Genomic DNA, 13,436 nt, shown 5'->3' on the forward strand with positions numbered 1-13,436 from the left:
TTAATGTTCCAAAACACTAGAAATTATAGAACTTCCTTTGATCAGTCTGTATTATAAAGAAGTTGTGAAATTTATATGATTAAGTTAGAGAAGTTTTTTTTTCTATTTTTAAGAATATTAGAACAAAGCACACTTAGGGTTAGATTCACTGAAGGAATTGTTGAATTTTATAGTTAGGAACATGAAATGAGAAAGTTTTACTAACGAAAAGATAATATCCTAGAATAGCAAATCCTCTAGTTGGAATTCTGTTTACTAGAGACAAGTATCAACATAGTATGTATGTACCTCTAGCTACATGTACATGGCAGGGTACTCAGGTCTCCATTTCTCTTGGGCCTCTAACCAGTTGCAGAGGGAATAAACAATGAATCGCAGTATTCTAAAGAGCACATTGTAATAGGAAAGGCTTGTGATGACATGGAAGCCAGCCAGAAATTAATGCCAGCCAAGTAAATAAGCAGTCAGGTAAGAATATGCAGTGTTTTCACAAATGTCCGAGAGGTCCCCTTTGGATACTGTTAATAAAACAGGCAACTGAAAGGATGAGGCAGAGTCCCATGGGATTGTGTTTTGTGCACCGTGATAGCCCCAGTGCCTGGAACAGTGCCTGCCCATAATGGACATTGAATAAGTATGGGGAGGAAGAAGACAAATGTAAAAGTAGTACCAGGTCAGAGGAAGAAATAAATGTCCAAGAGTGAAGAAGAGTGCATTTTAAAACATAGCCCAGTACCTAGGAAACTTGGATAAATGTGGTAACCGCTTGCTGCTTTGCCTCGCTTTCTTTCTCACATGACAGTACAACTCATTAAAGGCTCTGCCCTACTCATCTTTGAACCTGGAGACGATAGCAGATGGTAGTATCATTTATTGAAAAGCTGTGGTTTATATTAAAGCACTGTTCTTCCCTGGAACAGTCCTATGAGGTATTATTGGCCCCATTTCTGAAATAAAGGAAACAGAAGGGGAGGGAGGTTAAATAATCTGGCCAAAGCCATATTGTGGAGCTCGCATTCCATCTCAGGATTGTGTGACTCCTGAGCTCCTATACAGAATTTTTAGGCCAGACTATCCAGGTGCTCAGTAAATGTGTGCACAATGTTTTTTAAAAATGAAGATTAGGTGTCCTAAAGAATTCACCAAGGAGATGGCATCAAGCTAGATCTTTAGTAAAAGTAAGATTTGGATGTGGTGAAATGTTGCCATCATCCCAAAGGTACATATTTTAAAACTCCTCCTCTACTTTAAAGTATTTGTCATCATTTCACTAAATGATGTCATTATATATAAAAACTTGCCTTCTAGGGGAGCCTAGATGGCTCCCTTGGTTAAGCTCCCGACTTAGGCTCAGGTCGTGATCTCACAGCTTGTGGGTTCAATCCCTGCGTCAGGCTCTATGCGGACAGCTCAGAGCCTGGAGCCTACTTTGGATCTCTCACTGTCTCTCTGCCCCTCCCCCGCTCACGCTCTGTCTCTCTCCCTCTCTGTAAAGTAAACAAACATTAAAAAAAAATTAAAACTTGCCTTCTTTTAATCACAACAATTATATCCTTTTAATGTATAACAGTTTTGTCCTTTTAATATAGTTTTTGGATGTTTTTAACTTTGTATAAATAGTGGTTGGTGTCCCACAATATACTTTTGTCCCCACTAGCATTACATTATTGAGATCATTTATATTATAGAGCATGTAGTATTCCATTGTGTGAATACACCACAGTTGATCCATTCTGATAATGATGGAAATTTTTTGTTAATATAAACAATGATAGTATAAATATTCTTGTATGTGTCACTTGGTGCACATATATTAGAGTTTTCCAGGGTAGTGGTTCTCACATTTGAGCATACATCAGAACCACCTGAAGGGCTGTTTAAACACAGGTTGCAAGGCTCATTGATTCAGGAAGTCTGGGGTAAGTCCCAAGAATGTGCATTTCTAATAACATCTCAGGTACTAATGATCTATTGATCCAAGAACTAACTGCTTCAGAGTATATATCTAACTGTGGAATTGTTGGAGTGAAATAGAGAGTACATACTTTCAATTTTACTAGGTAATGCTAGATTGTTTTCCTATCAGCAATGTGAAAGCAAATTGTCAGACTTGAATTTTTGCCAGACTGGTGGGTGTTAATGGTATCTTATTATGTGGCTGAAAGGGGAAATCGATATGCTTTTTTTTCTTCATATTAAAACTTTCAGAATAGACCCTAGAAGCAGCTTCTTGGCTCCTTCTCGAACCTCAGGCAGGTTCAGCCTACTTGCCTCCACTCCAGCTTCCACACTGGCCTCCACCATGTCTATCAGGGTGACCCAGAAGTCCTACAAGGTGTCCTCCTCTGGCCCCCGGGCTTTCAGCAGCCTCTCCTTCACTCACGCGCCTGGCTCCCGCATCAGCTCTGCCCTGTCCTGGGTGGAAAGCGGCAGTAGCTTCCAGCGTGGCCTGGGCGGCAGCATGAGTATAGTTGGGGGCTGCGGCAGGCCTGGGAGTATGGGGGGCATCAAGGCTGTCTCAGTGAACCAGAGCCTGCTGAGCCCTCTTAAGCTGGAGGTGGACCCCAACATCCAGGCCGTGCGCAGCCAGGGGAAGGAGCAGATCAAGACCCTCAACAACAGGTTTGCCTCCTTCATCGACAAGGTGTGGCATCTGGAGCAGCAGAACAAAATTCTGGAGACCAAGTGGAACCTCTTGCAGCAGCAGAAAACCTCTCGCAGCAACATGGACAACACGTTTGAGAGTTACGTCGACAACCTTCGGCGGCAGCTGGAAACCCTAGGCCAGGAGAAGCTGAAGCTGGAGGTGGAGCTCGGCAACATGCAGGGCCTGGTGGAGGACTTCAATAAATATGAGGAGATCAAAGAACGTGCAGACATGGAGAATGAATCTGTCCTCATCAAGAAGGATGTGGACGAAGCTTACATGAACTAGGTGGAGCTGGAGTCCCGCTTGGAAGGGCTGACTGATGAGATCAACTTCTTAAGGCAGTTGTATGAAGAGGAGATCCGTGAGCTGCAGTCCCAGATCTCGGACACGACTGTGGTGCTGTCCATGGGCAGCAGCCACTCCCTGGATCTGGATGGCATCATTGCCTAGGTCAAGGCCCAGCATGAGGAGATCGCCAACAGCAGCCAGGCTGAGGCTGAGACCATGTACCAGATCAAGTAGGAGCAGCTGCAGACATTGGCCGGGAAGCATGGGGATGACCTCCATCGCACAAAGACGGAGATTTCCAAGATGAACCGGAACACTAACTGACACCAGGCTGAGATTGAGGGCCTGAAAAACCAGAGGGCTTCCCTGGAGGCCACCATAGCTGATACCGAGCAGCGTGGGGAGCTGGCCGTGAAGGACTCCAATGCTAAGGTGGCTGAGCTGGAGGCCGCTCTGCAGCGAGCCAAGCAGGACATGGCCTGGTAGCTGCAGGAGTACCAGGAGCTCATGAACATCAAGCTGGCCCTGGACATCAAGATCACCACCTACTGCAAGCTACTGGAGGGCGAGGAAAGCAGGCTGGAGTCTGGGATGCAGAACATGAGCATCCACACTAAGACCTCCACCGGCTACTTGGGTGGGCTAGTCTCAGCCTACAGGGGCCACATGAGCCCTGGCGTCAGCTATGCCTTCCAGTCCGGCTTCAGCTCTGGCCAGAGCTCTGCTTCCTCTGGCCATGTCAGCTCCTCCAAGGCTGTGGTGGTGAAGAAGATCGAGACCCGTGATGGGAAGCTGGTGTCCCAGTTGTCTGACGTCCTGTCCAAGCGAACAACCACTGTGGTCCCTCCCAGCCTCCCCGCTCCCGTGGCTGCCGTAGAGCCTGTGGGGGAAGGAGCCGTGCAGGGGAGCGTCGGGAATGGGAGGCCCACCTAAGCCTCACCTCAGTCCTTGGCCTACCCTTAGGGGGAGTCCACCACCCTGGGTACCCCCCTCTTGCCCATGTCCCCAGCTAAAAGCCAATTCAAGAGTTTTTTCCCAAATAAAGCCTCAGATGGCTCTGCCAATACCCCCCTTCCCCCAAAAAAAACCTTTCAGAATATGCGGAATTGATTCATTTTAAATAATATTTTCAGGGCACAGGAAACACACTCTTTTCCACAGAAAAATCTGATCAAATTCAGTTTTGGTTGCCTAAGAAGAATCTTAGATAATTGTTGTAATTTTTAATTTTTTTATTCTTCCATTGGCCTTTTTAAAAAGGAAAGAACACGGGAGAAATTCCACTTTAGTGAGACTTGTGTAAACTGAATGTACTCCGTTTAGTTGAGGATGGTGCAAAAGGCTAATTTGGAAAGAGTTGATTAGATACCACACTAGTTTTATTGCGTTCCTCAGAGATACTCCTTGAAAGCCAGGTCCAAGCTGACTTTAGGTTTAACAGGCTTAACAGGTTCACATTCTGCGTGAGAAGCTACTGCAGACCTGGCGCCTCCTTCAGAAATGTTGCTTTCCAGGGGCGCCTGGGTGGCTCCGTCGGTTGAGCATCCACCTTCGGCTGAGGTCGTGATCTTGGGGTTCGTGAGATCGAGCCCTGCATTGGGCTCTTTGTTGACACCTCAGAGCCTGGAGCCTGCTTCGGAACCTGTGACTCCCTCTCTCTCTGCCCCTCACGCTCTCTCTCTCTCTCTCTCTCTCTCTCTCTGTCTCTGTCTCTGTCTCTGTCTCTCAAAAAATAAACATTAAAAAAAAAAAAGTGTTGCTTTCCAGTTTACTATTTGAGCAAATGTGTGTCAAAGTCCTGCTTCTGGCAGGTGGTAGTTAAACTCTCAAGGTGGTGTACCGCACCCCAAGAGCCTGTTGTATCATGACCAAGAGTGACTGGGCTTTGGCATCCGTGTCTGTCTGACTGGACACTAATTGATAACTGTCTTTCAGCTTTCATGACGCTGGTTATCATATTGCTGCACGTGTTCTGGGGCATCATATTTTTTGACGGCTGTGAGAAGAAAAAGTGGTCTGCCCTTCTTGTAGTTCTTCTGACCCATCTGCTGGTGTCAGCCCTGGTGAGTATTGATTGTCACCATGCTCACAGTATTTTTTGGATCATAAGTCCACATATGGTACATTCCACTCTCAGTGAAATACATGCTCATGAGAAGATGAAGCTCTTTAATGAGTGAATGATAGATAGATAGATAAATCATCTATTCCTACAGAAAAAAGCCACTATTAATTTGTTGGTTGATTTCTTTAAAGATTTTAGTCTATGTATCTATCTTTCTTTTATGGGTATAGTCAAGCCTGAAATAGTCTTGCATTAGGCTTACATTATGTAACACATCTTAAATAAGTACCATGTTATTAGAAATCCTTTTCATATATACATTTTAATAGCCTTATATCATTACATAGAATTATATTATAGTTTGCTTAACTGATTGATCACATCTGTTTCAAAATTTTGTTTCTTACAATGCTGTCTTGAACATCTTTGTACATGAAATTTTTTCAATATGATGTTTAGATTTCATAGAATGAAAATATGAAATTAAATGGTACAAATATTTTTGAAGCCCTTGATATAAATTGGTAAAGTCCTCTCCACAAGGATTGTACCATTTCTACTCACTCTGATAAATAACAAGGGTGCCCATTTTATTCCCTCCTCACTGAAATTACAATTACTATGCCAGTTTTCTAAATACCTAAAATTTAAAAAGAAAGCTTGACTAGCTATATTTCTTAAGAATATTTGATGGTTTGGGTTTGACTTTCATGGTAATTTGCCATGTATTTACATCAAAATTATCCCCACCACTGCCTTGTCCAGACCCTTATGATTTCTCATCTCTTAGTATTAGAAGGGTTCTTTCTGATGGTGTCCTACCTCATGTTTCTCTCTTCTCCATCCACTTAGAATTTATATCAAGTTTTCTCATACTGGGCTCCCTGACCTCTGATGCATCTAAAATGAAGTCTTGCAGGGGTGCCTGGCTGGCTTAGTTGCTAAAGCACGTGACTCTTGATCTCTGGGTCGTGAGTTCAGGCCACCAGTCATAGGCACAGAAATTACTTAAAAGATAGATAGATAAAAATGCAGTCTTCTTGCTTCCCCTTCCTAAAACCTTTCAGCGGTGCAGGATACTAAAGGTAGTGTGATGGCAACTATGTGAAGCCAAATCTTCATGGAAAAAAAAGACTGGAAAGAGAAAGCATTAAAATACTAATAGGATTTATCTCTGAGTGGATTCTTTTCTTCTTTATAGTTTTTGGCATGTTCCAAATTTTCTGTAATGTACGCTTCTATAATCAGAAAAGAAAATTAAATGAAAAAAACAAATGTCCTTTTCATGGATCCATTTGGCTAATTCATTCATGCGACAAATATTTACTGAGTACCTTCTATGTTCCAGGCACTGTTTTAGGTAATCAGAACAGTTTAGTGAACAAAACAAAGATCCCTGCTTTTACAGTTTAGTGGTGAGAGAAAGGCAGCAAGCAGCAGGCATAATAAATAAGAAATTTTATCGTGATAGGTGCTATGGAAAGTAGAGCAGAGTTAAAAGGAATCCAGAGTGTGGGGAGGCAGAGGGTGTCCAATTTTTTAATTAGGTGGTCAGAGTAGGCTTCGTTGTGAAGGTGACCTTTGAGCAAAGAAGTGAAGTAGATTGGTCATGCGGCTCTCTGGGGAAGAGCATCCTGGACTGCACAGCCAGTAGCAAAGTCTAAGATCAAAGAAATTGCTTGGCGTATTTTTGGAAGTGAGGGTGGCCAGAACAGAGTGAGCTAGGGTAAAGGTAATAGATATTGTCACGGAGTTGAAGGTGGGGAGGGAAGTAGAGGTTAGAAGTGAGAACCACATCTAGATAATGCAAGATGTTGACATTTACTGTCCGTGAAATGGGAGTCGTTGCAGGGTGTTAGGGCCGTGATCTGACTCACATTTTTAAAAGATCACTTGGCCGTGTTAGGAGTGAACTGTAGCAGGGAAAGATTATAGTCATCAGGAGAAGGATGGTGATAACTTGGGTGAAAAAACAGTGGATATAATGAGAAATGATCAGATTGAGGATATATTTTTGAAAGTAGAGCCAGCAGTATTTCCTTACAGATTGGGTAAGGCATAGAGTGAAAGAAGAGCCAAGGATGTCTCCAAGGTTTGGGCCTGGACAATTAGAAGGATGAAGTTACCATCAGCTGGGACGGGGGAGCTTGTGAGGGTGGATCAAGGAGTTCATCTGGACACATTATAAACGTAGTAGAGGTGCCTATTGGACATCCTAGTGAAAATATCCATTAGGCAGTTGGATGAGAAAGTACGGAGTTGGGGAGAGAAATCCAGGCCAGAAATCCAAAGACTGAGCTCTGGGACGCTCCCACATTGAGACTGGGGAAAGAGAAGGTGCCAGCAAAAGAGACCGAGAAAGAGCCACTAGTGAGGTTGGAAGAAAACCAGGAGCCAGATGTCCTGGAAGCCAGATGTGTTAAGGAGAGAATGATCAGCTGTAGTAGATGCCTGTGGAATAAAACCCAGACTTTTTGTTTGACATAAGCCTCTTAGCAGCCTTACTGGTACAGAACTTAACCTCCTGCTGCTCCCCACAGTTCACATCATATGCTCCATCTAAATTAATCCATTGTGGCTTCCCAGTAGGTGTGCCTTGTCCATGCTGTTTTATCTGCAGTGACGCGTCTCCCCCTAACCTAAGTCAGTTTGGAAAAGTACTCATTCCATGTGAAGCCTCCCTGGAAAAGGTGCATATTCCAGACTGAGCATGATCACCGGCCCTTATTCATAGCTGTGTTATAACACTTATCCACAGATAACACTGTTTTATTTAATATAGTTATTTATTCATTTATTATTATTTTTTAAAATTTACATCCAAGTTGCATATAGTGCAATAATGATTTCAGGAGTAGAATCCAGTGATACAACACCCAGTGCTCATCCCAGCAAGTGTCCTCCTTGATACCCCTTGCCTATGTAGCCCATCCCCCCATCCCAAACCCCTCCAGTAATCCTCAGTTCTCTGTATTTAAGAGTCTACAGCTACTTTCGAGGGAGTGCTTTTCCTGTACTCTCACGACGTGCTGCACGCTTCTCCCCTTTCTCTGTCCTCTCTCTGCAAAAACAGCTCCCTACCCTCCACAGCCTCTCTGTCTCTCCCCCACTTCACCTCTCCGCACCATGTACCTGCCAAGTTCTGTGGTTCAAGTTATGCAGATTGTTGTGTTAATCCTCAGATCAATTTCCTAGGTGTGCAAAATAATGTGGTGCTGATCTAGCTGCATTTCAGGGATGAGCGAATCTGAGAACTTGAGTGCTGTGCTGCTCTCCCATCTTGGCCTCACCATCTTATTTAATGTCGTTTTTGTATATCTCTCTCCAACTAGAGTTTGATCATCAGGGATGATCTTATCTTGTCAATCTTTGTATCCTCAATCCTATAAATGTTGTAGAATATTGAATAGTTGATATTCTCTTTAATGATTAAAGAGAACCCAGGAAAACAAACTAAAATAAAAAAGAATTCGGGAAATTTGGAAGATTATCTACCAAAATTTTAATAGTAGTTATCTCTGAATAGCAGAGGGGGGAGGGGAACGGGGTAGTGCTTGGTGGCTCAGTCGGTTAAACATCTGACTCTTGATACCCGCTCAGGTCTTGATCTCCTGGTTGTGAGTTTAAGCCCCCTGTGGGGCTCCATGCTAGACATGAAGCCTACTTAAGAAAAATAACACACACACAGAAACATATACAGATCAAAAGTGTACATCTTGTAACCTATGTAACTCGAACCTACATGAAAACTAACACATCAGATCCCATGAGCCTCCTACCACGGTCCTGACTTCTAACACCATGGCTTGCCTTGCCTTTTGGTAGTTTATGTAAACAGAACTATACGGTATTTACTCTTGTGTCTGACTTCTTTCGCTTAACATTATCTTTGTGAGATTCATCTATATATATTGCTCATTTCTTGCACTCTAGTATTCTACTTTGTGGCTGTACTATGATTTATCCATTCTGCTGCAGAAATGGTATCTCTAGTTTTTGACTTTTGTGACTAATTATAATGCTTTGAGCATTCTAGAATATATCTCTTTTGGATATATGTGTACATTTCTTTTGGATGTATGCCTAGGAGCGGAATTGCTGATCTTGGGGTGTGCATATGTCAGCTGTTCATACCACTCAGCTTTTCAGAGTCGTTGTATTGACTTACATTCCCATTAATTTGTGAGTGGTGGTTCCTCCACCTCCTCACCAATGGTTGGTATGTCACTGTCTTGTTACTGATCCCCCTGGGTATGTGGTGGTATCACATTATGGTCTTAATTAGCATTTCACTAATGATTAATGAGATTAAGCAGATCTTCATATATTTATTGGCCATTTGGATCATTCTTTTTTTTTTTTGAGTTGTAAGAGTTGTTTATTTTTTAAATTTTTTATATGAAATTTATTCTCAAATTGGTTTCCATACAATACCCAGTGCTCATCCCAACAGGTGCCCTCCTTAATGCCCATCACCCACTTTCCTCTCCCCTCCCACCCCCCATCAACCTTCAGTTTATTCTCAGTATTTAAGAGTGTCTTATGGTTTGCCTCCTTCCCTCTCTGTAACTTTTTAACCCTCCCTTCTCCTCCTCCCTGGTCTTCTGTTGAGTTTTTCAGGATCCAGATATGAGTGAAAACATATGGTATCTGTCTTTCTCTGCCTGACTTACTTCACTTAGCATAACACTCTCCAGTTCCATCCATGTTGCTACAAATGGCCAGATTTCAGTCATTCTCGTTGCCAAGTAGTGTTCCATTATATTATAAACCACATCTTCTTTTTTTTTTTTAATTTTTTTTTTAACGTTTATTTGTTTTTTTGAGACAGAGAGAGACAGAGCATGAACGGGGGGAGGGTCAGAGAGAGAGGGAGACACAGAATCTGAAACGGGCTCCAGGCTCTGAGTTGTCAGCACAGAGCCCGACGTGGGGCTCGAACTCACGGACTGCAAGATCATGACCTGAGCCGAAGTCGGTTGCTCAACCGACTGAGCCACCCAGGTGGCCCAAAACCACATCTTCTTTATCCATTCATCAGTTGATGGACATTTAGGCTCTTTCCATAATTTGGCTATTGTTGAAAGTGCTGCTATAAACATTGGGGTGTAAGTACCCTTATGCGTCAGCACTCCTGTATCCCTTGGGTAAATTCCTAGCAGTGCTATTGCTGCATCATAGGGTAGATCTATTTTTAATTTTTGAGGAACCTCCACACTTTTCCAGAGCAGCTGTACCAGTTTGCATTCTCACCAACATTGCAAGAGGGTTCCTGTTTCTCAACATCCTCGCCAGCATCTATAGTCCCCTGATTTGTTCATTTTAGCCACTCTGACTGGCATGAGGTGGTATCTCAGTGTGGTTTTGATTTGTATTTCCCTAATGAGGAGTGACGTTGAGCATCTCTTCATGTGCCTCTTGGCCATCTGGATGTCTTCTTTAGAGAAGTGTCTATTCATGTCTTCTGCCCATTTCTTCACTGGATTATTTATTTTTGGGGTGTGGAGTTTGGTGAGCTCTTTATAGATTTTGGATACTAGCCCTTTGTCTGATATGTCATTTGCAAATATCTTTCCCCATTCCATCGATTGCCTTTTAGTTTTATTGATTGTTTCCTTTTCAGTGCAGAGCTTTTTATCTTGGTGAGGTCCCAATTCATTTTTTGCTTTTAATTCCCTTGCCTTTGGAGATGTGTCAAGTAAGAAATTGCTGCAGCTGAGGTCAGAAAGGTTTTTTCCTGCTTTCTCCTCTAGGGTTTTGATGGTTTCCTGTCTCACATTCAGGTCCTTCATCTATTTTGAGTTTATTTTTGTGAATGGTGTAAGAAAGTGGTCTAGTTTCATTCTTCTGCATGTTGCTGTCCAGCTCTCCCAGCACCATTCGTTAAAGAGACTGTCTTTTTTCCATCGGATAATTCTGTTTTTTTGAGAGCAAGAGAAAGAACAGGCATACACACATGAGTGGGGGAGGGGGTGAGAGAGAGAGAGAGAGAGAGAGAGAGAGAGAGCGAGCATGTGAGCAAGGGAGGGGCAGAGAGAGAGAGGGGGAGATAGAAAATCCCAAGCAGGCTCCATGCTGTCAGCGCAGAGCCCACCTCAGGGTTCGATCCCACAAATTGTGAGATTATGACCTGAGCTGAAATCAAGTCAGACGCTCAACTGACTGAGTCACCCAGGCGCCCCTGGATAATTCTTTTGTGAAGTGCCTATTCAAATCTTTTGCCTATAAATCATTTTGATTTTTAGAAGGTCTCTTTATGTTCTCTGACAAAACGTCTTTGTCAGATATACATATTGTAAATAACTTCTCCTCTACTATGGTTTATCTTTATCTCCTCATACTGTTGTCTTTTTTTATAAGCAAAGTTCCTCATTCTAATGTAGTTTAATCAGTTTTTCTTTATGGTTTGCAGTTTTTGTGTCCTGTTCAATAAATACTAACCTATCTGAATTTCAAGTTTTAAAATTTGTTTATTTTACTCATTTGTGTATTCTAATTTTTTGCAACAATCACAGCTGCTTTTGTAATTGTTTAAAAGAGAAAAAAATTTAAAGAAACTAAAGAGAAATACAAAAGAGCTTAGCACCCTGTAAAATAAATTAAAATTCAGTGGATTTGAGGTAAAGAATTATTCTGAAGAATCCAGAAAATGCTCAATGCCTGTCATACCCACCAATGCCTCTTGAGAAAAGCACTTTTTCTGCATAAGTAGCTACCTGCAAAATCAGCCCATTTTCCTGGCCAGAGCTGATAGGTGGGGTCACGTATAGGCATGGTGAGGGTAAGGACAGTGAGGAGCCGTGGAGGCACTTCCCCTGAAGCCCCTTATTGGCAAAGGTGTATGGTGGCAAGTTGACCCAATCAGATTCTCTCCTTTGGTACGTGTAAGTGCTGGCTTACGTGGGAACCCATCTCCTTATCTTACCCTGGCCCAGTAAAGGAAGTATCCCTCTTTCTGTCAAAGGCCAGTCCCTCCTCCTGGCCACCAGATCCAGTTCTCGTTTAAGGACTTCGCTCCTCTGATTGTGCCCTTTATCCCATACCACCAGCTTTTCCCTCTTTTCATCAACATACAGACATATCTTTTTGCTTTTTTTTTTTTTTTTTTTTTTTGATTATTAAAAGGGGGGTGGGGGGGGGGGGGGGGGAGAGAGAGAGAGAGAGAGAGACAATATCTTAGGTAGGTTCCATGCTTAGCTCAGAGCCCAATGCAGGGTTCCATCCCATAACTCAGGAATCATGACCTGACCCGAAATCAAAAGTCGGACGCTCAACCACTTGAGCTACCCAAATGTCCCCATATAGTCCTATCTTTAAAAAAAAAAAATCTCTCCTCTTGCCTTTCCCCCTCCTAGCCTTCACTCCTTTTTTTTTCTCTTCCACATCACAGCCAAATTTCTCAGAGTTATGTCCACTAATTTGTCTCCACTTCTTCACCTCTCCTGCTTCTAATCCAGTCTGGCTTCTGCTCAACCACCTTCTTTGTTGTTGTTGTTGTTGTTGTTCTTAAATTTTTTTTTTAACATTTATTTACTTTTGAGAGAGAGAGAGTGAGCACAAGTAGGGGAGGGGCAGAGAGAGGGAGACAGAGGATCTGAAGCAGGTTCTGTGCTGTGAGCACAGAGAATGATGCTGGGCTGGAACTCATCCAGCATCCCAGCTGGAGCCACCCAGGTGCTCCTCAGCCACTCTTCCAAGATTGCACTTGTCAAGGTCAAAACAGACTTTCGTTTCTCCAAATCTGATGGACATTGGTGTTTTTGTTTTTTGTTTTTTGTTTTGTTTTGTTTTTTCATTTCAGCAGCCTTTAAAAGAGTTCACCCCCTGTGAAACATTTTCCTCTTTTGACTGCTATATCACACTGTCCTGATTTTTCTTTTACCTCACTGTTTGCTCTACCTCACTGTTTGCTCTTCTCAGACCCCTTTGATGACTCTCTCAGTACGAGTCAAGCTAACAGATTGGGGTACCTGGGTGGCTCAGTCGGTTGAATGTCCGACTTTGGCTCAGGTCATGATCCCGTGCTTCATGGGTTCGAGCCCCATGTCGGGCTCTGTGCTGATGGCTCAGAGCCTGGAGCCTGCTTCAGATTCTGTCTCCCTCTCTGTCTGCCCCTCTCCTGCTTGCACTGTGTCTCTCTGTCTCCCAAAAATAAACAAACATTAAAAAAATGTAAACAAACAAAAAAAGTCAAGCTAATAGAAAGGTGTTGACACTTTTAATTTGCTCCTATAATACTAAGCAGCACAAACAATCTATAAATGTTCTCAGGGCTTATTCTTCTCCTTTCCCTTCTTTCTACAGCTGGGTAGAGACATGGCTTTAAATACCATCTATGGGGGTGCCTGGATGGCTCAGGCAGTTGAGTATCTGACTCTTGATTTCAGCTCAGGTTATGATCCCAGGGTCATGGAATTGAGCCCCATATTGGGC

At 42.9% G+C, this 13,436-nt stretch overlaps 1 protein-coding gene and 1 pseudogene across 6 annotated transcripts in view; both read left to right on the forward strand.

The window, feature by feature from the left end:
- Positions 1-13,436, forward strand: part of APH1B (aph-1B gamma-secretase subunit) — a 141,912-nt gene that overhangs the window by 23,721 nt on the left and 104,755 nt on the right. For all 6 annotated transcript variants that reach the window (XM_040492913.1, XM_040492910.1, XM_040492912.1 and 3 more), the window contains one exon: positions 4,874-5,001. In XM_040492913.1, coding sequence (XP_040348847.1) covers positions 4,874-5,001 — 128 coding nt within the window. The remainder of the gene's footprint in view (positions 1-4,873; positions 5,002-13,436) is intronic.
- LOC121041808 (keratin, type II cytoskeletal 8-like) lies at positions 1,473-4,006 on the forward strand (annotated as a pseudogene).

Source organism: Herpailurus yagouaroundi, unplaced genomic scaffold (assembly GCF_014898765.1).
Source record: "Herpailurus yagouaroundi ecotype Mexico unplaced genomic scaffold, PumYag 184, whole genome shotgun sequence".
Classification (NCBI taxonomy): Eukaryota; Metazoa; Chordata; class Mammalia; order Carnivora; family Felidae; genus Herpailurus; species Herpailurus yagouaroundi.